Source organism: Ascaphus truei, chromosome 23 (assembly GCF_040206685.1).
Source record: "Ascaphus truei isolate aAscTru1 chromosome 23, aAscTru1.hap1, whole genome shotgun sequence".
In the NCBI taxonomy this organism is placed as follows: Eukaryota; Metazoa; Chordata; class Amphibia; order Anura; family Ascaphidae; genus Ascaphus; species Ascaphus truei.
The window spans coordinates 3427012-3453491 of NC_134505.1; the positions used below are offsets into that span (position 1 = coordinate 3427012).

The 26480-nt window shown below is 45.6% G+C and overlaps 2 protein-coding genes and 1 long non-coding RNA gene across 3 annotated transcripts in view; 2 read left to right on the top strand and 1 right to left on the bottom strand.

Annotated features, from left to right (window-relative positions):
* LOC142473112 (uncharacterized) overlaps positions 1-26480 on the bottom strand; it is a 64059-nt gene that overhangs the window by 21064 nt on the left and 16515 nt on the right. The window lies entirely within an intron of this gene.
* Positions 1175-6784, top strand: LOC142473111 (keratin, type I cytoskeletal 19-like). The gene is made up of 8 exons (XM_075580269.1): positions 1175-1930; positions 2952-3034; positions 3333-3489; positions 3751-3912; positions 5055-5180; positions 5423-5643; positions 6019-6059; positions 6358-6784. Exons 1-8 carry the CDS (start codon positions 1226-1228, stop codon positions 6414-6416), a joined length of 1554 nt encoding a protein of 517 aa, XP_075436384.1. The 5' UTR covers positions 1175-1225; the 3' UTR covers positions 6417-6784.
* On the top strand, positions 19505-24603 carry LOC142473099 (keratin, type I cytoskeletal 19-like). Its single transcript, XM_075580257.1, has 8 exons — positions 19505-20199; positions 20594-20676; positions 20843-20999; positions 21234-21395; positions 22007-22132; positions 22425-22678; positions 23366-23400; positions 23907-24603. The coding sequence occupies exons 1-8, from the start codon at positions 19564-19566 to the stop codon at positions 24047-24049; spliced, it is 1596 nt and encodes a 531-aa protein (XP_075436372.1). The 5' UTR covers positions 19505-19563; the 3' UTR covers positions 24050-24603.

The following is a 26480-nucleotide window of genomic DNA, read 5'->3' on the forward strand; positions in this document are numbered from 1 at the left end:
CGCATTCCAGGTATCTGCCAGGTACATACTGGGTATTTGCTCGAATAAAGTGTGTCGGTGCAGTAACAATTAGAGTGGCAGAATCTGTTTATTAGTACTTGGTCTGTTGATTAGTACCTAGTGTAAACAATCAGGGCAGTTAACTTTTGATCACCGTGCTTAGGCTCAATCAGCTGGCTGCCCTTCATGACCTATTAGCATAGCAGATGGAGTCGGCATTGTCAGAACAGATCCAAAATAACATACATATACACTTTAATATCTATACATATTAATAAGTTCCATTCTGGTGGGCTCAGGGGGTCGAAATTTGCCAGTTCTTAATGCCTACAGTGACTCCACACATTAGCCAAATATCAACTCTCTGCGACCTCCAGAACTGGAGATACAGAAATGCACTTTAAAACATCTTTAAAATACAGGATTATAATGAAACATGGGAACATACATGTTCATGACATGACAAGGTGTAAACCACATTCCTGGACCGCAGTCCAGTTAACCCCTTGCCTCTCTGGTGAGGTCAGGGGGTGGCCATATGGGGTGCAACCCCTTCAATACCGGGCCAACCCCCCTCTCCCTCTACAAACAAGACCTAATGATATCTAAATGTTATATTGTTCCCTATATTTCTTCACTGCAACTAGCTTATTTCCCCGTGCAAACAGATTGAGATTAAGTAATGTATAGGAATAAATCATGATGATCAATTTCCCTTTGTGCAATCTAATTTTGGTAACTGAGGCTCAGGGAGATAAAGTGACTTGTGCAGTGACACAAGAAGTTAGCAATCTCCAAAGCAGCCAGAGAAGACACTGATAAAATCTCTGTTACCGGGGTGTTACCACTAGCCATGCTTTAATGGTTCTTTGATGCTGACATAAACCACTGGTTGGTAATATTGTCAGAGTTTGGAGAATGCTCCCTTCTGACGTGTAGCATTGCAATAAATCTATAACAACATTCTCCACCTTCCTATAAGATTTTATTTTACATATACAATGAATAGGCTGCAATTGTTAAGGCTTCATTTATAAAAGACCAACAGAAAATTGAAAATGCATTAGAAGCCTATTAAATCCCCATAAACAAAGTTCAGCTTCCTTAAACGCCCCCTGAACTTTATATAAAAGGAGACCCACAAAAAGGAAACATTTGTACTTCACTTGTAGAATAAGCTCCACTAACCCTTCTGTATCCACCTGGATCCAGCTTCACCATCACCATGAGATACAGCGACAAACACAGCTATTTTTCAGCTGGGTCCCTCAAGGGAAGCTGTCATTTTCCCAAGATCTCCAGCCATGTCTCTTCAGTCCACAATGGAGGCTCCCATATGTCTTCCCATTGTAGCTCCCCTAAAGTCCATCATGGAGGCTCCTATAAGGGGAGCTGTCATTCTCCCAAGATTTCCAGCCACATCTCTTCAGTTCACCATGGAGGCTCCCATAATTCTAACCATGGAAGCTCTCACAACGTCCATCATGGTGGCTCTCATAATTCTCCCCATTGTAGCTCCCCCAAAGTCCATCATGGAGGATCCCATATTTCCCAACATGGAAGCCACTACAGAGTTCCCAGTGTTCATGGCGGTTCAGGAGGTAAAGGAGTCTCCTTCTCTAAACACTCTTCTTACAGTCATGGAAGTGGTGTTGGAAGTGTACATGGTGGTTATAGTCATGGAAGCCACTTTAGCAGTTTTGGGGGGCACAGTGGTTGGAAGAAGGATGGCCTGCTCAGCATCAATGAGAAGGAAACCATGCAGCTTCTGAATGACCGACTTTCATCCTATCTGGAGAAGGTGCGCTCACTGGAGCAGGAAAATGCCCAGCTGGAGAGAAAGATCTGTGAGTGGTATGCAAACAATGCCCCCAGCTCATCCCCTGACTTCAGCCACTACTTCAGGACCATTGAAGAGCTCCAGTGCCAGGTAAAATAAAAGTAAAGAAACAAATATATACATTTTTACAAAACAAGGGGAATAACGAAGAAACACATTAGGAATTAGGAAACATAACTGGGACCATCAGAACCTTTTAGCTCTCCATATATTCTTACAAATGTGGTAAATTAAAACGTGAAAGCACAGTCTTATTTAACAACATTGGTGTCAATGGGGCCTATTCAGGTAGCTTCGATAAGTAACTCTTCGAGTATTTTGAGCACTTCTCGAACGAGTTTTAATACAGTAGGTAGCTACTCAGAAGGCTTCAATACAGTAACTTGCCAAACTCGCTCGAGAAGTGCTTCTTCCAGATCGGTAGCTCTCCCACTCAGACAAACCGTGCGGGAGCTCAACAAATAATCAAAGTCGCATTTTTTTTGAGATATCAAGTACATCAGGTAGCTTAGATCAGGGGTGCGCAAACTGGGGGGGTCGCAAGAATTTCTAGAATTTCCTTTCCCCTTTTATTTGCCAAAAGAATCTTCCATATCTGAAGTGGCGAGGTCTACAATTTAGATGTAAGAAACTGTTCTTGCGTATGCCACAGCTCTACTTCAGAAGAGCGAGCAGTGCGTCAAAACATCATTTTTCTCTGCATTGATACATACATTCCATAACTGGAGATTCCATAGTCATGCAACACTTTTTTTTTTATTTTATTACATGAATAATATGTATAAAATGTAGACCTCATTTCATAAATACAAAACACAGCAAAGATTACTGTCATAGAGTACATGCATAATATAGGGTTCTGTTTATCAAATTCTACCAGCTGCAAAACTGGAGAAAAAAAACAATGCCAGAAAATCACATTTTATCCAATGGAATTCACTTACTTTATTAAATCTGCTTTTATCAGTTTTGCAGCTGGGAAACATTGATACACAACCTCTACTGTGTTCCTTGCGATTTCTAGGATTTCACAATGCATCATACAGTATGAACAAAATGAAAAAGGAAATGTAAACTAGATGATAATAAAATGGGACAATGTGTATTACAGATCTCTGCGGCCACTATGGAAAATGCTCGGATTGTTCTGCAGATAGACAATGCCAAACTGGCTGCTGATGACTTCAGAAACAAGTAAGTCTTCTGAACACAGAGTAGAGAGTGCGAGAGGGAGAGATGGTAAAGGGGAGACAGTGTAAGTGAGAAAGAATGTTCCCTACAGTGAGAAGGTGATTAATGCACTGTTAATGTACCAACATCCATTCACTTTAGTAGGATGCATAGTAGATTCTGTATTACTCCACTTCTCACTAGATTGAATAGGGATGACAGAGAAATATGTATGTATGTATACAGTATGTACACAAGTTTGTCTAAATTCTTTGTGTTTCTTGGCTTGTGCAGTAAATATATCTATAATTGTCTCCCGAAGGTATGAGATGGAGCTCAGGCTGAGGAACAATGTTGAGGCAGACCTGAGCGGTCTACGCAGAGTCCTGGAAGGGCTGAACATGGAGAGATGTGACCTAGAGATGCAGGTTCAAAACCTCCAGGAAGAGCTGCAGCAAATGAAGAGGAAACATGAAGAGGTGATGTACGAGGAAACATATGAGGATTGTTGGGCTGAATAGAAGGCTCCAAAAACTGGAATCATTTCATCATAATAATACTGTATAAACCTTAGTAGAGATAGTAGATTGGATTATAAAGAGATTTCCTTGAGGTCTCAAAGACTTCATGGTATTAAGAGGCAGGACTTCATAATATCATATTGGAGGTCAGATATCTGATACAATGACATACTGTACTCCCAATCCTATAATTTTTATCCTTATCTTCTGCCACTGTAGGAGGTGAAATGTCTGTGCACTCAACTGGGCGCCAGAGTCAATGTGGAAGTGAACGCTGCTCCATCTGTGGATATGAACGGAGCCTTGTCTGAGATCCGAGAACAATATGAAAACCTGATGGAGAGGAACATGAGAGAGACGGAGAACATGTTCCTTGCAAGGGTATCTGGGCATTTTTCATTTTTCTGGTTTCAATATGGATCAAATCAGGCACTTCACATCCTTTCTCCCAGAATAATGTAGAAGCCAATCAACAGCCCATAAATACAAGAGCTGCGGTTGTATAATTAGATTATGATCCTTACATTTTTGGACAAATGTACACAAAGAAAGTCAATGTATTTCAAGCGAAAACAAAGAAAAACCTGGCGCCAAAAGTTCATTGGATAATCCTGTACTCCTCAGGGGATCAGCACACTTGCTTGACAGGCCATATAGGGGAAAAAACACAAACAGACACAGATCATAGTGCAACACTGTAGGGTTAAAACAGGTCTACACTAATACACACACTGCACATATAACATAGAGACTCCTAGTGACTATAAAAACTAATTTATTAAATAAAAAGAACTATGCCATAAAATGGTTTGGACAAATGAGAACACCGCTGAGACAGCCTGTGTAACCGGAGGAGGAAGTGAGGAGAGCAGCCTCACGTGGAGGAGAGCTGTGAGCCCCACAAGCAGGCTTCCAACACTGCCACTGTTCCTGTTAACCCCTGCAGGGAGAGTCAGCACGAAAGTCACGGTGCAGCAGGAATTACATCTCTGCAAAGACATCAGCAGCAGCCGGAAGACTCTTTGTTGCATTGCCTGTATTTGCCTTGCTGCTTGTAAGTAGGGCTCTGATTATTCACATCTGGATGACCAGCGGTGTTCTCATTTGTCCAAACCATTTTATGGCATAGTTCTTTTTATTTAATAAATTAGTTTTTATAGTCACTAGGAGTCTCTATGTTATATGTGCAGTGTGTGTATTAGTGTGATCTGTGTCTGTTTGTGTTTTTTCCCCTATATGGCCTGTCAAGCAAGTGTGCTGACCCCCTGAGGAGTACAGGATTATCCAATGAACTTTTGGCGCCAGGTTTTTCTTTGTTTTCACTTTCACTTTCTCTGTCAGTACTGACAGTATTACTAGGCAGCCTTCATATATACTGTACATATATTTTGCAATTGTCACACTGGTGTTTTAGTCTTTAGCGCTTGTGCACATTTTTTCTTTTTCACAATGTATTTCAAGCATTATCCCAGAAGGCCGCCTCTGTGTGTCTTTATCTCTGTTCTGTGTTTGTGTCTTCCTAGAGTGAGGAACTGAATCGTCAGGTGGCGTCCGGTTCTGAACAGCTGCAGTCAGTCCAAACCGAGATCATTGAGTTGAGGCGCTGTGTGCAGACCCTGGAGATTGAGCTGCAGAGCCAGCTGAGCATGGTATGTTTTTAGCAATTCAGGTCCTAAATATGCTTTTTGTTATTCTAATGTTAAGATATATGTTTGGATGAATGTTCAAGACTCCAAATGAATTATTTGATAACGGGAGTATCACCTGTTTCAGTAAAGCATTAATTTATAGAACCTATTTGTGTCCTACACATATCACTATGGGTCATACAGGTAGCATATTTTCTCAATCTGCACCATCTCTTAAACCGGTTATGCTCTTTGGATTATAGAAATCAGCCCTGGAATGCACTTTGGCAGAGACACAGGCCACTTACAGTTCCCAGCTCACCCAACTACAAGGTCTGATCGACAATGTGGAAGGACAGCTGGCACAGATCCGATCTGACCTGGAGCGCCAGAACCATGCGTACAGGGTCCTCATGGACCAGAAGACCCATCTGGAGATGGAGATCGCTACTTACAAACGTCTGCTAGAAGGACATGACATCCAGTATGTAACACAACATCCCGTTTAGGGCCTGTTCTTCAGTTGTGGGTTAGATCTATATTGATATAGCGTTATCCCTTTTAATATTTTTGTATCAATAAACTTACTTTCATTACAATAGGCAATCAGGTGTTCTCTAGTCATTCAGGTGATTTACTATTTTCTTTGAGACATTATTTATCGCTAAAACTAATGTATATGTTAAAGGGAGTAGGAAGTGGAGAAAATAAGTAAGTAAATGTAAATAAATAAACACATTTATTTTGTAGATACAACTAAAGAGTCAGAAAATGGGGAGGGGAAACTGAGCAAAGTGAATGGACGATAATCTACCTTTAATATCTTGTCATCTTTAAACTTGTTTTCTTTGCTCAATAGTGTTACAGGAGTAGGACACCCCGCCTCAGGTGGCAAACACGGTAAGTAAAAGGAGAATTTAGGAGGCCTCAAATTAATTGCAAAATAATCAGTGCACTAAATCCCACTTGTCTAAAATTAAGATGAGGGGAAACTTCATTCTCTCTGCCCTTGTCATCACTTGCAATTCCAGCCACTGCCGTAGTCTCTTCCTCCTTCCACGGAAGCGTCCTTAACAGCCTTGTTTTGTCTCCATTTTTACACCTGAAAGTACTCACAAGAAGCACATTGAAGATCAAAATTACTGTGGCACCCGGAATAAATTCTAATGACTACTGTACCATTATCTTTCCATTTTAGGATGTCACCACAGCATGGTTCGTCACGCCACGGAACATGGCCACCAGAACAAATGTTAAAAAAAAAGCCTCCAACACTTCTGGGCGGATATCAAGGTGTAACACCACCATTTAAAAACATCAGGATACATGAAGAAAGGAACGCTTCACTAAACTTCTTAGAAATCGATGGTCTACCTTATTCCGGAGCTGCAATTGGACTGCCCGAGCCTATATCTTCTTGTCTTTTTTTTTCTCGGCATATCTTTGCTATTTCATAAACGGTAGATTGTATGTGATAAAATAAAATGGTTTTAGAGAAACACATTCACTTTGGCCTCAGGTGAAAACACGATAAAGATATCTGAAGTGGGAAACATTGTTGACAGCTTTCGCACCTTTTGTTAGTCACCGTCAGCTGTCCCCCTCTCCGCGCCCTCTCCCCCCCCCCCCCCATACCTCGGTTCTGGCGTTCTGGGCGTCATGACATCACGTTGCCATGGCACCGTGACGTTACATGACCCCTCAACGTCATTTGACGCCGAATTGCCATGGCGACGCGTCTCCAGAAGCTGTCTGAGCCAAGGTAAGTGCAGTTTACAGAGGCCTTCACCGCATCCCCGGCCTTTAATTTAAGTGCCTTCGGGCCTCTGTAAACCCGCACCCCCTGAAGACAATCTCACGCCCACAGTTTGTGCACCCCTGCTGTAGTGTGCACCTGTATTCGGCAGTGACAATGTAATCCACTAAATGCAACCATTGTGATGTCTAAGTGACCACTGAGACATGAGAATGTTCTCATGTTGAGTTCTTCGGGTATGTGTATCACAGGTGATGGCTTTGGACTGTATTGTCAAGATTTTACCTTCTCTGCTGTTCTTCTGATTATTCAATGTATGTCTTTTTCACTATTTCTTTAATAAACCCTTTCTACTGTCTCATGAAAACTTGCTGGTGTGTACAGTTAATATACATATGGGTATACTACGTTCCTCTTAAATTATTGCACTGTAATATGTCATTGTTAGTAAATATGGCACTCACTACAGTAGCAGTCGTGTTTTGAAAAATATCAGATCTAATAAAATAATTGACATTTAATTTACTAATTCACTCATTTGCAGACATCAAGGTGCTACAGACAAAACAGAATATGAAGCCAGTCTTTGTTATTTACTGCACCTATTATGAATTGTAGATATTTAGCAAAAGAGAATACATAATTTTTAATAATATGGTTCCTGCCTCCAATAAAAATGTAACAGCTCAGTGCTGGTGTCCGTAAGGAAAGAATTGAGGAGATTAAATGTACTACATTTAGATTTGGACACTATCAATGGTAAAAGAGAATCAAACTTAGAGACTGGTAGCTAAGCAGAAAATCTAAGCAACTTCTTAACAGATTCCCTTACACATAATTGTTTGAGATCCAAAATCAGGTCTGGATGAGCTGGTCTCTAATAACCAGTCTTGTGTAGTTATCCTAGATAGGGGACAACTCATCATTGAACTCCAAACCATGGATTGTGCCATTTTCATTATAGACTGTAGGGTGAAGTACAGTATTATTATAATTATCGTTTATTTGTAAGCACTATCAAATTCTGCAGCGCAGTACTAAGGGGGTACAGAGTTATATATATATATAACATAAACAGAGTGGCATACCAAATAAGGACAAACAAGCGCAAACAGAAACAAAGGGTAATGACGACCCTGCTCGGGAGAGCTTACAACCTAGAGGGTACAAGTGGTTGAGGTACTGGTTCTCAGAAGGGTGAAAAACCAAGACTCAGTGCCGGCTCTGTGTCAATCTGATCACTTTGTCTTCCTTTACCTACAGTACATGCGGTACGAGACAGCGCAGTGTAATGTACTGTAAGTTATTTCCTTTATGGATTTCATACATTGGAAATAGGTAGCTCATTGGCCGTCTAGAGAGCAGAAACTCCTCACGCAAAAAAAAAAAAATTCTTCCTTCAACCGATGTTACAAAATCACACAAAACCGACATTCATAAATGGGTGTAACCCCACTGTTACAGGTATAGTAAGACGCAGAATGCCTGGCGCTGTGGTCGAAGAAGCAAAACGTTGTTCTGCCGGGTAAAAAGATGTCCAACCTTTTTTGAACATATCTGTTGTATCTGCCATCACTGTCTCCATGGGTAATGAATCCCGCACTGTAACTGCCCTTACTGTAAAGAACCCTTTCCTTTGTTGCTGGTGAAATCTCCTTTCCTCCAACCATAAGGGATGGCCCCCGAGTCCTTTGTACTGCCCGTGGGATGAGTAGTTCTTTTAAAAGTGTCTTGTATTGTCCCCGAATATATTTGTAGATATCATATCCTCTCTAAGACGCCTCTTTACTAATGTAAACAAATCTAATTTAGCTAGCCTCTCCTCATTAATCAGATTTTCAATCCTCTTTATTAATTTGGTGGCTCTTTTCTGCACTTTTTCTGGTTCCATAATGTATATTTTATGGAGGGGTGCCCCAAACTGTAATCCATATGCAAGGTATGTACAGTATGTATGTATGTATATCTTTATTTATATAGCACCATTAATGTACATAGCGCTTCACAGCAGTAATAAACGTGACATAATAATATTAATAACAAATAACACATCATGGGAATAAGCGCTTTAGACGTAAAAGTAGCGTTAGGAAAACACGTTCCTGCCGCGAAGAGCTTACAATCTAATTAAGGGGTGATATTACTAATGCTATATACAGCACAGTGGCATAATTATGCTTTGCATCCATACCCCATTAAATGAAAGAGAAGTTTCGACATCGTGGATGCAGTGAAAAAAACTATAACAAACCTGTTGGGCAGTAAATAATTATCACTGCCCCTTAGATCTCAAAGTAAAGCTACAGGTTGTTGTTGTATCGTGTTGTTTGTTACTGTGGTTACAAATGTACTTTTATCTTAAATATTTAATTTCTCTGAAACGATTCGAGCAAATTGACTGAAAAGGTAATACCAGTTGCAAATAATACATTTAATGTTATGTATCAAGAGTCCAGTCAATGATATGTACCGTTTAATTAGTTTTTACCACTTAAAAAAAAAAAAAAAAAGCAATAATTCCGAGATGGGAGCTGCACATCCAACGTTTCATCAGAATCAGTCAATTTGGCCTAAAAGAGCGAGTATGCGAACTTCAAAAAGCAAAGAAATTAATTCCGAGGTGGGGGCTACACCGGTTTGGTTGAAACTTCTGGCAGATCTAAGTTAGGGTGGCAGGAAGGCACCTTCAAAACGTAATCAGAATTGGTTAAGGCATTTGGCCTGTGGGCAGAGAACTCACAAACAAAAAACAGACAAACACACACCCAACGTGGACACAAAGTCTAGTTGAAGGCTTCCCTTCACTCGCCCCGCACATCCGACAACGTGATGTTAAACCTATGCTAATGAGATTAATATTATTATTATTATTATCTATATATATATATTTCTCAAACCGTCGTATGTGTGTTTGTCTGTCTGTCCTGTGTCTCCCTGTGTCTAGGGGCAATCGCATTGGACCTCCGCCTCAGACCAATGAGATGGCTCCCTTGGCCCGCCCACCCCCGCACACCTCTCATTGGTCGGTGTGGTCACACACACACTCACACATACAAACCGCGTGCTCCTCTTCAAGATGGCCTACCACACGATGTGCAGCAGCCCAGGTAAGACAGTACACCCTGCGCCTCACACCCCTCCCGCAGGCGTGCCGCCTCACACCTTACACCCTGCGCCTCACACCTTACACCCTGCGCCTCACACCCCTCCCGCATGCGTGCCGCCTCACACCTTACACCCTGCGCCTCACACCCCTCCTGCCTCACACCTTAAACCCCTGCCACAGAACACCCCTGTGCGTCCTGCCTCAACTGCCCAGGAACAAGCGGTGGAGCAGCCGTCAGGGGGAGCGCACCATTACCTCGCGCCTCAGGCCAGGACCACACATGGCGCTTCCTGCTGCCGCCTCCACGCGCCTCCATTGGCCGGACGACTCATCGGGGAACCAAGCGGCTGGAGGGTGGGGAAGCGGCCGAGCCATCGGCGAACGGGGGGGGGGGGGGTTTGGAGAGGCCCGAGCCATCGGAGAACAAGCAGGGGGGGCGGCCAGCCGCCGAGCCATCGGGGAACGGGGGGGAGGGGGGTTTGGAGAGGCCCGAGCCATCGGAGAACAAGCAGGGGGGGCGGCAAGCCGCCGAGCCAGCGGGGGAACGGACGCCCGGACGGGGGGGTGGAAAGCCTATACAAACATTATGACAATACATATCCCCCCGGCTCCCCCTTCCCCCCTCCCCCCTCCCTACCCTTCCACTCCCTTCACCCCCCCTCCACTCCCTCCCCCCCTCCACTCCCTTCACCTCCCCCCCCTCCACTCCCTTCACCCCCCCTCCACTCCCTTCACCCCCCCTCCACTCCTCCCCCCTCCACTCCCCGCCCTCCACTCCCTCCCTCCCCCCCCTCCACCCACCACTCCCCCCCACCCTCCACTCCCCCCCCTCTACCCTCCACTCCCCCCTCCTCCTCCACCCCCCCTCCACTCCCTTCACCCACCCTCCACTCCCCCCCATCTACTCCTCCCCCTCCACTCCCCGCCCTCCACTCCCCCCCTCCACCCTCCCCACCCTCCACTCCCCCCCCTCCCCCCTCCACTCCCCCCCCTCCCCCCTCCACTCCCCCCTCCCCCCTCCACTCCCCCCCCTCCACTCCCCCCACCCTCCACCCCTCCTCCTATACCACCCCCCCTCCACCCCCCCTTCTCAACCCCACTCCCCCACCCCCCACTCCACTCCCCCTCTCCACGTCCCCCCCTCCCCTCCCCCTTTTACTCCTCCCCCTCCCCCCTTCCCCTCCTTCACTCCCCCCTCCACTCCCCCTCTTCCCCCCCTCATCAGACAGCACTCACAATCCACGCGCCACCCGCCGCCTCACACCCTAGCAGGACCCACCACTCACAGACAGCACTCACAACCCACGCGCCACCCGCCGCCTCACACCCTAGCAGGACCCCCACTCACAGACAGCACTCACAACCCACACGCCACCCGCCGCCTCACACCCTAGCAGGACCCCCACTCACAGACAGCACTCATAACCCATGCGCCACCCGCTGCCTCACACCCTAGCAGGACCCCCACTCACAGCCAGCACTCACAACCCATGCGCCACCCGCCGGCTCACACCTTAGCAGGACCCCCACTCACAGACAGCACTCACAACCCTCGCACCACCCGCCACCTCACACCCTAACAGGACCCCCACTCACAGACAGCACTCACAACCCACGCGCCACCCGCCGCCTCACACCCTAGCAGGACTCCCACTCACAGACAGCACTCACAACCTTTGTGCCACCCGCCGCCTCACACCCTAGCAGGACCCCCACTCACACACAGCACTCACAACCCATGTGCCACCTGCCACCTCACACCCTAGCAGGACCCCCACTCACAGACAGCACTCACAACCCACGCGCCACCCACCGCCTCACACCCTAGCAGGACCCCCACTCACAGACAGCACTCACAACCCACGCGCCACCCACCGCCTCACACCCTAGCAGGACACACGCCTCACATTTTTACATCACATGTCACCAAAATATACATTGTACTGTGGTGTCTTTACAATAAACCATTTTTACACAACATCGTATTACATTTTATTCCATCTTTCTTTTCAACATTATTATCCAACCTTTCCAACAAATAGTCACCTATTGTTCCACCATTTATAAATAATACTACCTATTACGTATTTACATCCCGGGCAACGCCGGGTCTCCCAGCTAGTTATTAATATAGATGGCCCTTTGATTTTGCACAGTTAGCTTTGTGGATAGGTGTTAACTGAGCACTGATTTACTACAAACTTTCTGGATCTGCAATAAAGTCCTGAAATGTTCTAAAATAGATATTTCTAAAGATGCACTACAAAATAATTTGTACATAGCTGTAACGGTATTTCTGAACCGGCCTGACCCACCCAATCTCACATTGGCCCCTTTGGTCTAACCGGCCCCCATTACAGTGTGGTAGTGTCTGGTGGTGCACCTGTTGGCTACAGGACTCCTGAGTCTCCCGCATGATGGTGTGTGGGGAGGACCCGTCCAGACAGGCAGCTGAGGTAGTGTGCTGAGTCTCACCTAGTTCCAGTGCAGCGCCTCCACCTCATCAGGGTCACTGCGTCCGCATGGGGATGGTCCTGTTGAGGAAATCCTCCGTGGTGCTCCTCTCTGTACATTCACTCCACACATGTACACGAGAGAGTTTATGAATTAGAACATCTTTATTGGTTGATGTGGGCTAGCTGCCCCTCGCAGTATATTCTTAGCCACTCATTCTGCCGTCAGTGCCTCCCTTTAAAAGGTGTATCTTCTCCTTAATTAGGGATTCCCTTATCCCCGCAGGGATCACGCCCTGTGCCAGGTCCCTGGACACAGTCTCCTCTCAGTTACTATAACATAACTAGAACTCTTATTAACTCAGGCTAGTACTTGAACTTGAACTGGATGCAGATCTCTGACAGAACTAACTTTAGACTCAGTGCTGTGCCTTATGTACACTTTGGAAGCTGACACACCTCTGACATCACTAACCATGGAGTCAGAGCATGTGACAACTCCCACCCATACACAGGGCACCCCACCAGGGTGTGAGGGCAAACCTCCATAATTACTGCTGGCATGCCCACAACTTACCAGGCCTTACTGCCAGCAGGAGAGATGACTGTAGCCATTTTACATGCGGCTACATTCTCCCCCTGGTGAATCCCATCGTCCTCGCTGGGACCTAAATTTGTATACCCTTTTCCAGGAAGCACTGAAATACAACACATAATTGGTTAACTTTTTCATACAAATCTTCATGGTGTATAACAAAATTGACTACAGTACATTCCGCCAAGCCCGCCCCGACCAGCAGCCACGAACCCGCGTAATGTATAGTACCCCCTAAAAATAGTGATTTGGGTCAGGTTTCTTGACCTCTCTTCCGCCCATGTCTATGACCGTGACGTGATAGTGCCTAGGCAGTCCCCTCTCAGGCCTATAGGTCACCCTGTGCTTATAGATGTTTCGGCCAATGCCCCATACCCGCACTAAGTGCTCTATGCGCTCCTCGACCTTCTTCCCTATCACGGAACTCCCTCTTCCCACTAGATGCATTTCAATGGCCTCCCTAAGCCACCTATCCCGGTTGTCCTCTATCTCATCCATGAGAGGCTCAGGGACATACGGGTACTCCAACCCGTGGGAAGATTTATACCGAGCCATTATGGTTCTCTCGGCCCTACTTATTCTAGTCAGGTCAGCCTTACCTGCCCTCCCAGGCAACACCCATGATAGGGGCTCATCAGGGTCCACGGGGTCTGATAGGATGCTAGGACCCATGGGTTCTATTTCCCTATTCTCGATCTGCAGCCACCGCTCCTGCAACTCTCTGTCCCTCTGTTCCGGTGTGAATTCTCCCACAGCCCACCAGTAGTCCACTACATCTTCTCGCCGGATGAGGAACCGAGTGCGGTCCATCCAGGCGGAGTACCCTTCGAATAGTGGGGCCCACCAACGGTTCTCCCTAAATCTATTTGACCTCCCTGACTCCCTATCATCCTCAAGGGAAAATACCCCCGTCGACCGCTCAGATCGCGGTACAGACCACCTAGAAGATCCCGGGGCCTGTTTCACCGGTGCCGGAACTGCAGGGGGAAACCACCGACCCACCGCAGCCACACTCAATTCTCCCCCTCCCCGAGAATCACCCTCCGTAGCACCACTGCGCTGTCTTTCCACAGTCCGTCTCCCTTCTCCCCCTGATGATATGTCCACAGATTCCAAACTAGGCGGGGAACCCGGGGACCGTGTGATTGGGGCAGGGGTTTTAGCTAGGGCGGGGGATTGGGCGTATGGGCAAGAAATTGGACCCCACGGGGTTACGACCCGTTCCTGGCTGTCCGTAGACCGGTCCAATGAGGATATCTCACCCTCCTCAGTCCTTGGATCGCCCATCCAACTCCTGGGCCTTGTAGGTGATCGGGGACCTTGCCCCGATCGCCGAAGCGTCGCTGCATTCTTCCTCGGGGTTCCGCTGTCGCCACCGGAAGTGATGTCCTCCCCGGAACCGGAAACACCGTCATCGCGGGTTGGACCCCCATTCGGGATCTCTTTCTCAATGACGACATCCGGAAGCTCCGCCGTCGTCCTCACCGGAAGTGATGCCGTCTCTCCACGTGCGCCTGCGGCCTGGCATGGCCTCTCCGCTCCTACACCGTCTGCTGGGGCAAGGTAAGTGAAGGGACTCCTCTTACCCGTCCGCAGGGGTGTCAGCGTCTCTCATCCGTCGCCGCCACGCTCTGAGGCGGAGGGACTCCGTCTCTCGGCTCGCCGATCTGCGGGGGATGTCCTGTCTTTCTGACAGCTGCTGGTACCACGGGGTGTCGTCCTCCCCGGTTCTATCCTGGGCCTCGCTGTCACCTTCGCAAGTTCACGGAGATCCTCGTCCGAGTATTCTCCCTTCTCGGTGCGGTCAGGAGGTGACCCGACTGTCTCGGTTGCGGCTGACCCAGCCGACTTGACCGGCTCCAGTCCCCTTTCTCCGGGACTCGCACGTCCTATCCACAGTGCGCCAGGGGACTCGGCGGTTCGCTTAGCCTGGTCCCCCGGGGGGTCAGCCGATTGTATCGGTATAAATGTCGGCATAGGCCATAAGTACAGTGTCCCGCAATGTGGGCAACGTGCCGCCGTGTTGACCGTGCCTCCGGGCAGCCCGCATTGTAGGCAGAGCTCGACCACCGTCTCGGTGTTAGCCACCCTTACTACTAGTAGCCCGCCGGGTACTGAGTAGGGCTGGGTGGAGACTATTGTTCCCACAGCGGAGGGGCAGGCCATTCTCTTTGTGGGGACCACTTTCAGTGTGGGTCTCTCCAGGTCAGTGGTTCCTCGCAACTGACCGGTAGAAGCTTCTGGGCCAGTCACTTCCTGCTTCGGCTCCTCCTTCCGCTGACATAGCTGGAACCCGCCCCCAGGGGTTGCAATTATGGGCGGGTCCAACAGGGGAATATCATGCCCCTTAATTAAGGCCGCGCCTCTCTCAGTCCTGGTGGGCGCGGTCTGCGTTTTCGCGCCAGTTCCTCCTCAGAGCTGGATTCTTTTCCCGCGGCTAGTTCCCGCCTTCTTCTTGCAGCAGCTTTGCGTGCAAAATATCCCTCTTTCTTGCAAATCATTTCCGCGGCCGGAACTACCTTTTGTAGTGGCGCCGTCTGGATATCAGTCCCTGGGCCCAGTGGGTGCATTCCCACAGGCCATAGTTGAAAGTCACTCCCCCTGGTGGAAATCAGGGGAGGGTCCCATAGACTAAGCGGTTGACTCAGCACAGGGGCCGAGTGAGTCACTGTCCATGAAGGCGCAGCCATAGCTTTCGCGCCATGCCCCCCATCAGGGCGGGGCTCTGCTGTTCGCGCCATTCCCGGCCAGCTCTTTGCAAGTTCTGCATCAGCCATTTCTTCTGTGACTGTCCCATGCGGTTTCCCTAGCAAGCGGGAACCGCCATTTTGGTTGGCTTTTAAGCCCAAAAAGTCATTTTGTTTGCTCTCCTCGCGGGATTCTCCCCCAATGATTACGATTTCCTCACACTCTTCAAGGGTGGCCCCTCGGTGTCCCAGACAGGATAAAAACGGGGCAGCCACGGCCTTCGCTCCGCTCCAGAGCAGACTGGTTAACGATAACTCGGCGACAGTTTGCTCTTCAGTGGGGTGCACGCCACGGGTGCCCTCCCCAACAGCCTCTGGTCGCCATTTTGTGTTCTCCGCACCACGCGGATCCTCCATTCTCTCGTAACAGTTATCGTACATGGGGCTCCGCTCTGCGGGGCAGCCTCCACATCAGTACAATAAAGAGTTGCTCAGATGCACCACCACATGTGTACCTGAACTAGGCTGGACTCATGTTGCACTACCTCAGGCTAGGCTCACTCTCTCAGTGTCTGCTGTGTCTCCTTCCTCCCAGTCTGTGCTCCCTATGGTAAGTGTCTGGAATGGGCTAGGTACTCTGGCTCTGCCATGCAGTACTTGGGGCGTCTACCTCTCTTGGTCAGCCTAGCGCAGACCCTCTCCAGGATTCCTGACCAAGTTAACAGGCTATCCCTTCTGGCGTCCTACCAACTAGCACTGCCTCAAAGTGACTCGGTCAGCTATAGCCCGGCTCCAAACCCCTCACTCCTTTCAGGCCCCTAGGTCGTCCCTGCGAACTGACAATACCCTGTCAGCCCCTGACCACCCCTAGGTCCGTCCCTATGCAGCACAGAGTGGCAGCAGACGCTCTCCCTGTTTCCCAGTGTGCCTAGCTAGAGCCTGTCCTGATGACAGATCTGATCTCAGCAGCTCGCCTCCAAATGTAACGGTATTTCTGAACCGGCCTGACCCACCCAATCTCACATTGGCCCCTGTGGTCTAACCGGCCCCCATTACAGTGTGGTAGTGTCTGGTGGTGCACCTGTTGGCTACAGGACTCCTGAGTCTCCCGCATGATGGTGTGTGGGGAGGACCCGTCCAGACAGGCAGCTGAGGTAGTGTGCCGAGTCTCACCTAGTTCCAGTGCAGCGCCTCCACCTCATCAGGGTCCCTGCGTCCGCATGGGGATGGTCCTGTTGAGGAACTCCTCCGTGGTGCTCCTCTCTGTACATTCACTCCACACATGTACACGAGAGAGTTTATGAATGAGAACATCTTTATTGGTTGATGTGGGCTAGCTGCCCCTCGCAGTATATTCTTAGCCACTCATTCTGCCGTCAGTGCCTCCCTTTAAAAGGTGTATCTTCTCCTTAATTAGGGATTCCCTTATCCCCGCAGGGATCACGCCCTGTGCCAGGTCCCTGGACACAGTCTCCTCTCAGTTACTATAACATAACTAGAACGCTTATTAACTCAGGCTAGTACTTGAACTTGAACTGGATGCAGATCTCTGACAGAACTAACTTTAGACTCAGTGCTGTGCCTTATGTACACTCTGGAAGCTGACACACCTCTGACATCACTAACCATGGAGTCAGAGCATGTGACTACTCCCACCCATACACAGGGCACCCCACCAGGGTGTGAGGGCAAACCTCCATAATTACTGCTGGCATGCCCACAACTTACCAGGCCTTACTGCCAGCAGGAGAGATGACTGTAGCCATTTTACATGACCGCTACATAGCATTGAAGCAAGGTGTCTCCGGAGCTGAACCGCATTACTTCCAGGTCTGGGGAGCTCCTGATTCCTGAAGTCAGGCCCCAAGTTAAAATTTCCCAGTCACTTGAGCCACAACGCGGGAAATTTAAACTTGCAGGGGATACCAGCACCCAAAAGGGAGGCATGTATTTCGGGTAGCAGACGGTCGCTGGACCTGAAATTAATGCGGTTCAGCACCGGAGACCCCCTGCTTCAAAACTGTGTATAAAACAAATGATATTAAACAGCGCAATCGCCTGGAAAGGCTGCGCAGGAAGCTGTCGTTTTTTTCTGCGTAGCGCTTCCAGACTGCCAAAGCGAAATCAAACGTAAAGTTCATTTCGCTTGTAAAGCAAATACAAACAAGCGCAGTATGTCATTTTTGGACGTCGGTTACAAAACGGTTACAAAAAATTGATTCACTTAAGCGAGTACCGTTTTAACACAAATGTCATACTGTAAGGTACTGTAGGAACATGCCAACACGTTCGATGTTGCAACGAACTTATCGAAGTTTAGTGAATAGGCCCCGTAACAACGGAAAACGTAAATGTTTCAATTTAACCTGCTTTAGAAACGCGTTTTCTATATATTACATCCCTGGTAATTTACACACTGACGAGCTAGGACAACATCTGGGTGCCAAACCTCATAACAGCCACATACCCCAAAGCTGCTGTCTCCCTTTTCAGGGCTTGATGCAGGACCTCCCACACATACAGGTATGGTGTTATCTGAGAAGCATCAGGAAATTAGTAGCCGGCAAGGCGTCGCATAACAATTATTTGCAGACTTAAGTAAAATAATTGACATCTTGTCTCTTTATTCTATAACCCAACAATTTCCTGCTTTTTAGCATTAAGGTGCATCACGTATATACAGTAAGTCGTTTTAAACTTCCATCTGGTCAACAAAATACACTACTAGTTATAGGTTATCCACCATAAAGTTTAAACAAGAATAAAGGAAATTATAATCTACCCCATAGCCATAAAGCGATCTTTGTCACTTTTATAAGGGCTATGTTTAGCATAATGCATCTTATGTTTAACATACCTGTACATATAACATAGATGATTATTTCAGGCAATAATATTATTACTTTTATTTTATACAGTGCTGCCAATAAAAGAAGCATTGTCTAAAGAATAAAAAAGCAATGCACCCCATTTCGAATTTTTTTTTAAAAAAAACCCGCAAAGTTAAGTTGCGGCAATACTAAAATAGTATGGGCATCAAAAACATAAGGGTTTACAACTAGGCAACACTGGAGAAGAATAAAAACAAATGTATGTTAATATTAAGAAAAAACCATACCATTGCTTTAATGTTTTGTTATTAATTTGGTATTGTTTTAGCTCCGCCTGTAAGCAGGGAGAGTGTGCTTAACATCCCACTCGATTGCTTCATGTACACTGAACTGCAAAGAGTTTGTGTCCACATGCACATGGCAAATTAGATACCAAGTAGGCTCAGAAGAGAGTTGAACCTCAGCAGAGATTAAATAGGGGGGCTGTATTAATATGGCTAATGTGACATTTCACGATGTGTAATCTAACTGAATTACGGGGACAAAGATGTATATTGGGCCCTGATTCACCAAAGGGTGCTTAATCTTATGCCATCCATAAACCTCAACCGTCTCATAAGCAACCAGGGAAACACATTGTAAAAAATTCACAGGGGTGTTACCACTAGCCAAGCCTTCGTGGTTCTTTGATGCAGACATATCCTATTGTTAGGGTGTGAAATAGTCTCCCCTCTGATGTGCTGCAGCGCAATAAATGTATAATAACCTTCTCCACCTTTCTATAACGTTTTCATGTGCAGGCTATGAATGCTGAAGCCTAATGCCCTTAAACATTCCTAAGCCTTCTACAATGCAACCTGTACTTCTTATAAAAGGGGCCCATGGATATGGCACAATTGTACTTCACGGTCAAGCAGCAGCGTAACTTGTGCTTCCATTTGGATCGAGCTTTCCCATCATCCAAAGCCACAGCACCATGCATTCCTATTCTTCAGCTGGATCCCTCATGGGGAGCTGTCACAGCAGTAGTCATTCCCCCCAAATCTCCAGCTATGTCCCTTCAGTCCATCATGGAGGCTCCCATTTTGCCCATCATGCAGGACTCAGTAAATCCCATCATGGGGTCTCCCATAATTCCCATCATGGAGGGTCACGTTTCTCCCATCATGGAGGATCACATATATCACATCATGGAGGATGCCATATATCCCATCATGGTGGCTCTCATATTTCTCACCATGGAGGACACTGCAGAGCTCCCAGTCACCATGGAGGATCAGGAGGTAAAGCAATCACCTTCTCCAAACACTCTTCTTTTGGTCATGGATGTGGTGTTGGAAATGTACATTGTGGTTACAGTCATGGAAGTAACGTTAGCAGCTGTGGGGGCCACAGTGGTTGGAAGAAGGATGGCCTGCTAGGCACCAATGAGAAGCAAACCATGCAGCTTCTGAATGACCGACTTTCATCCTATCTGGAGAAGGTGCGCTCACTGGAGCAGGAAAATGCCCAGCTGGAGAGAAAGATCTGTGAGTGGTATGCAAACAATGCCCCCAGCTCATCCCCTGACTTCAGCCACTACTTCAAGACCATTGAGGAGCTCCAGTGCCAGGTAAAAAACAAAGAAACATTCATATAAACGTATTACAAAGTGAGGGCGATCACAGAGAAACACAACAGACACGCAATTCAGTGTTTAAAATAAATAATTAGAAGTCATCTCAAGCATACAGTATACAGACAGTACAGTTCTTCATTTTTATTCTGTGAGACGGAAACTGATGGTAGATTGAAGCTTTGCAGACATCTCACTTAACAACATTACTGGAGTTACTATAAAGGTAAAACGCTCAATAATGCAACACCTTCTCCTCTGCAATAAACATTTGTGTTATTATCACTATATATATATATATATTATTTTCAAATACACAAAATAATAATAGTAACTGTAAGGAACAGTATATGAGTATCTGGTTTATTTTTCCCACCCTGATATTCTACAGATCTCTGCAGCCACTTTGGAAAATGCCAGGACCGTTCTGCAAATAGATAATGCCAGATTGGCTGCTGATGACTTTAGGAACAAGTAAGTCCTTTGAATGGAGGAAAGGAGAAAGTGAGGGAACGGTTGAGTGTGTGAGCGAGTGAAAGAGACATATATCTGTGCATGCAAACATAGACCAATCATACGTGTTGAATATATTGTATTTTTTCAACTACTCTGTCCTCATTGCCTCTTCCTATCTCCAAAGGTATGAGATGGAGCTCAGGCTGAGGAACAATGCTGAGGCGGATGTGAGCGCTCTGCGTAGAGTCCTCCAGGGGCTGAGCATGGAGAGCTGTGATCTGGAGTTGCAAGTTCAAAGCCTCCAGGAAGAGCTGCAGCAGTTGAAGAAGAACCATGAAGAGGTGATGTACGAGGAAAGATATGATGGTTGTTGATCTTTTTGAAAGTCTCTAAAGAATGGAGAGTTTTAGTCTCAGTTTTCTAAATGTTAATAGAGCTGGTAAACTGTGACACAGGGGGATAGAGAGATGTTGGTGGCCGAGAAAGGAATTTATACTATGACCATGAAAGTCAGATTTCTCACACAATGATTCTCCTCCTGCCTCATAGTCTCATTTATCTTTGGGCCTTTGCAGGAGGTGAAATGCCTGCGCGCTCAGCTGGGAGCCAGAGTCAACGTGGAAGTAGATGCTGCTCCATCAGGGGATATGAACAGGATCTTGTCCGAGATCCGAGAGCAATATGAAAGCCTGATGGAGAGGAATATGAGGGAGGCTGAGAACATGTTCCTTCAAAGGGTACCTGGGGTTTCTTTCATTCCCTTGTTTTTTAATACTGTGCAAATTAGGCACTGCACATCTTCTTCTCGTTGAATACATTGTCTTGCCGTTGAATCAAAACACATATCCCACACTGTAACTTCAAGTACTGAACTTGTTTTTAATAAACACTTCCTCTTCCATTTCACTAATGTTCTCTAATAGTGCAATTTCAACACTTTGGTAAAAGAAATGTTTTTTTTTCAATACCATTGGTGCAACCCAATTCTTAAACGCTGAATTAAGCTCTCCTTACAAACAACTGCTTAAACTAATAGTGATACAGCAGTGAATTGCAGTAATATATTAATTAATCAAACTAAACTGAATAAATATTTCTATATACTTCAGCTGAAAATGATTTCCATCTCAAACGCTACATGGAATAGTAAGGTATTGTAATAGTAGTGCTACTGCACTGTACCTGTGTCCCTATGAATGTAATTGTGTCTCTATGAATTCAATTGGTCATATTTTTACTATACAAAAAAAAATACTTCTCTCTCAACATGTACGAGAAGGAAATAATTGCATTTCTGGCGTTCAGTCGCACCTCGTGGGCCTTACTCGCTGTGTTTCTGTCCTCACAGAGTGAGGAATTGAATAGTCAGGTGACATCCGCCTCTGGGCAGCTGCAGTCGGTCCAAACCGAACTCATCGAGTTGAGGCGCTGTGCGCAGACCCTGGAGATTGAGCTGCAGAGCCAGCTCAGCATGGTATGTTTTAGCACATCAAGTCCTAAATATGGGTTTATTGCTCATTATGGTGGACCACATGTTAAGATGTATGTTCAAGATTCTACACCAAGCCACAGACTAGTATAGCTTCTGTAGCTGTGATAGTTTCAATCAAGCATGATGTTTGTATTCTTCAGATGCTATTTGTGCCATGCATATAACCTATGGAATATACAGCTGCCATATGTTCTCAATCTGCACCACCTGTTATGCCCTATACATTTCCACCAAATGTCCCCCTTCTAATGTAATTCTGTCCATTCTATTATAGAAAGCCGCACTGGAAGGTAGCTTGGCGGAGACAGAGGCCAATTATGAATCTCAGCTGGCCCAGTTACAATGTCTGATCAACAATATTGAAACTCAACTGGCCCAGGCCAGATCTGACCTAGAGCGCCAGAACCGTGAGTACAGACTCCTCATGGACCAGAAGACCCATCTGGAGATGGAGATCGCCACATACAAATGCCTGCTGGAAGGACATGACATCCAGTATGTAAATGACCGGACACAAAAAAAGATATGGTGAGTAAAAAAGTGACCAAAACAGTTCACCGTACAGTGTACACAACAAATAAAAATACCACTTGTGAGCACCTTCATATCTCAGACAATATTATCAGTTATTATCAGTTAATTGTTGGCTTATTATTACTATTATTTATATTTTCTACAAATTGACACAATCAAATATTATTCTAATTAGTTGGACAGGAATAATCTGTGCGGTAAGCCATTGGAACAATTTACAAGTGGTTTCAGGCATGGCAAATGCAATACAGTACAGGCATACCCCACATTAACGTACGCAATGGGACCGGAGCATGTATGTAAAGTGAAAATGTACTTAAAGTGAAGCACTACCTTTTCCCCACTTATCGATGCATGTACTGTACTGCAATCGTCATATACGTGCATAACTGATGTAAATAACGCATGTCTAACAGGCTCTACAGTCTCCCCGCTTGCGCACAGCTTCGGTACAGGTAGGGAGCCGGTATTGCTGTTCAGGAAGTGCTGACAGGCGCATGCGTGAGCTGCTGTTTGCCTATTGAGCGAGATATACTTACTCGCGAGTGTACTTAAAGTGAGTGTACTTAAACCGGGGTATGCCTGTACTGTAGTTATCATACAACTAACAGCAAAGTGACTGGACCATCATCTGCTTTTTACACCTACTAATCTCTAAACATTTTAATCTTTGCTCTGCAGTATTACAGAACATCATACCTCTTGTGGCAAAGATGGTAAGTGGAAAGTAACCTGGAAATCACAAAGTACTGTAATTGCCATGTAATCAGTGCACATATACCCAACCCGGTAAAGTTCTGAGCAGACCGTACTCATTCTGCCTGCTGTCCTCCCCTCTTAGAATTCCATCCATAACCTCAGCCCTTCCCTTTCCACTGAATGTGTCCTAACATTGCTTTGATATCTGCAAGCATTAGAATATGTTAAACAATAATTTTGCATCCCTGAGGTGTACTACTGCCATCTCTATAACTGGAAGCTGTTTGCCTGAATTTGCAGCACTTAGTAGAGTAGCAAAATCCTTTGGCATCATAAATGACGAATGCCCATTGAACTGCCCGTATCTGGCATTATATAATACACTGAAGCAAAATAATTGTGTAAGTACTTAGAAAATCAAGCAAACATGCAATTTAAACACACAAAAACTCACGTTGTACGTTTTAATCACTTTGGTCCTCTAAAATGACACCAGTAACCTCTATTGCTTTCCCCTTTTTAGAGTCTCACCCCAGCGTGGAACATCACACCACAGAAGACGCCCAGCCCACTGAATGTTACAAAAACCCCGAGACTTCTGGGGAGTCCCTGAGGTATGAGCCCGCCATGGAGAATCAACAAATAAAGAAAGGAATTCTTCACTGAACGCCCCAGAAATAAACGGCCTGCCGTTATCTGACTCTGTGTATGGAATGTCCATGTCTATCTTTTCCTTCCTTTCATTGAGCTTATCTTGGCTTCTTCTAAGACTAAAATGGTAAATTGTATGTGATAAATGCAATGGTTTGGGGCAAATGCATTCGCTTTTTGCTCAGGTGAAACATGTTCATTGTTCTCCAGGCTTCAGAATCCTGTGAGATTCTGTAAAGTAATTGGAAGCATGGCGAGGAGGCAACGCGGTTAGATCACAGACTTCTTAGGTGGGAGATCTCTGTTGACAGGTCTATTGGGCCCATTCGCCATCCATTGTAGAGGTCAATGAGAATGTTAGGACCTGCATACTGGTCATGCTGTGACGTGGCTGCAGGCTTATAACGCTTTGGCCAAAGGGTTTAACTAAATGACCCTTACTTCTGAGAATACAAACATTGAAGTATTTTACTATGTATGTTCTGTCACATTGGATGTAGCATTGGGTATTTTTGCCTTTTGTTGTATACATTTGACCACTCCCTTTGACACAAATATATATATATAAATATATATATGATGTGGTGGGTGCTGGGGTTAGAGCATGCTGGGATTGTGTGTTCTTTGATCTACTGAGCATAATGTATAATATTCTATTGTGTACTAAGAAAGAGCTATACAAAGACTAACTGATATTAAATCTGGCGTCTCATCATTTCCTTATATTCTGCCTATAAAAGATGATATTTAGAAAATAACCATTCCAATGTAGCCATGCTGCTTAGAGAAAAATACCTGCCCAAAATTTCAGTGGGCATACTGTAGTGTGTACCTGTATTTAGCAGTGACAATGTATCCCACTAAATGCAACCGTTGTGATGTCTAAGTGACCACTGAGACCAAGGATGGTGTCACATTCTTGTGTACTTGTGTAGAACAGATAATTATGATTTTTGGACTTTGTTGTCAAAATAATTTCTTCTCGTTGTGGTTGTAATTATTCTGCATATGTGCAGGATCTATTTCTTTGTTTCTTTAATAAACTCTTCTGTCTGACGCAAACTTCTGTTTTGTTTAATGGACTTCTAAAACAACACACTTGACAGTGGTGTCGTTCGTATAATCTTTGAATAAGGGACACAAGCGCACAACAGAATTTTTTTTCTGGTAATTCACCCATGTGAAGACAGTAAACATAGTAACATAGTAAAGAAATATATATCCACAATATACACAATTGTGCTGAGTTAAAAGCGAATAGCCAACTAATGGTATATATACAGTCGAAGGGATGAAGTATGAGACATCATATGGTGAAAGAATTCAAAATGATAGACGAGGAACAAATTGGAAACACTCAAGCAACATAGATGAGGCAATATACATTAAAGCAGTGATATGCAAGAGGATATACTTCAAGGGCCGCATATTACCCACGTACAGTATATATATATATTTATTTTTTTATGGAAGGACGTTGCAGCCGCAGATAGGAGCTTTCCACCCTCCCTCCATCACCTGCTTAATGCTAGTATGGTCATGAATACTGTCACTCTCCTCTGGTTACGCTGGCTACTAGTGATCAGCACAGGAGAGGGGCAGAGCAGTATATATCAGCACAGTGTCATTAAGCAGTGTACCAGAGCTAGGGGGAAGCTACAGTACGATCCATCCTAGCAATATCTCCGCTCCCTCTGCACTGGGGAGAGAGGGCTGCTGGGGCTAGCCAGCATTTGGGCGCCACAGGTGAAGACCCGGAGGGCCGCATGTGTCCTGTTGGCTACCAATGCATTAAAGTCTCCGTGCTGCAAAACAGGAAAGAAAATAGGACCCGATTTAAAAAAATGATATATTGACTTTTTCCGGGACTTTTTGGTCAATCTTGTGCAGTTATTTGTCCCAGTTTTGCAGCCATTTTACTGTCCTAGAAGAAGGAGCCGCAAACAATTTTATTGCTAGACACTTACATTAAATCATTAATGACAAGGGCTTACACTACTGTCACAACGACGAGTGACATCTCCAAAGTTGATACATAAACTCATTTTCTTTGCGGGCAAACATAGATGTGGTTTGTTCAAGAATTTACTAAAAAAAAAAAAAAAATCCTGAGTTATAAACTAGATTAATTACCTTGAAAACAGAAAAGCCTGGAACCGGGCGCTTCTATCTTTAGTATGGTGACTTAATATCAAGTGACATAATAGTGATAATAACCAAAAAAAAAGTGTAAACATATATTAAAAATACGTGAAAGATAAACGTGAGTATTTAACCTACACCAAAGTGAATAGTGTAATAATATAAGTGTAAATACAAGAGTAAATGAATACAGCAGCTCTACACCCTTGTGGTGGACTGTCCAGGTCCAATAGAGTCACACGTTCTCTTCCAGGTAATGGAAGAGCTGAAGTTGTCAAGAGGTGATATGTGAAAAATGCGAAAA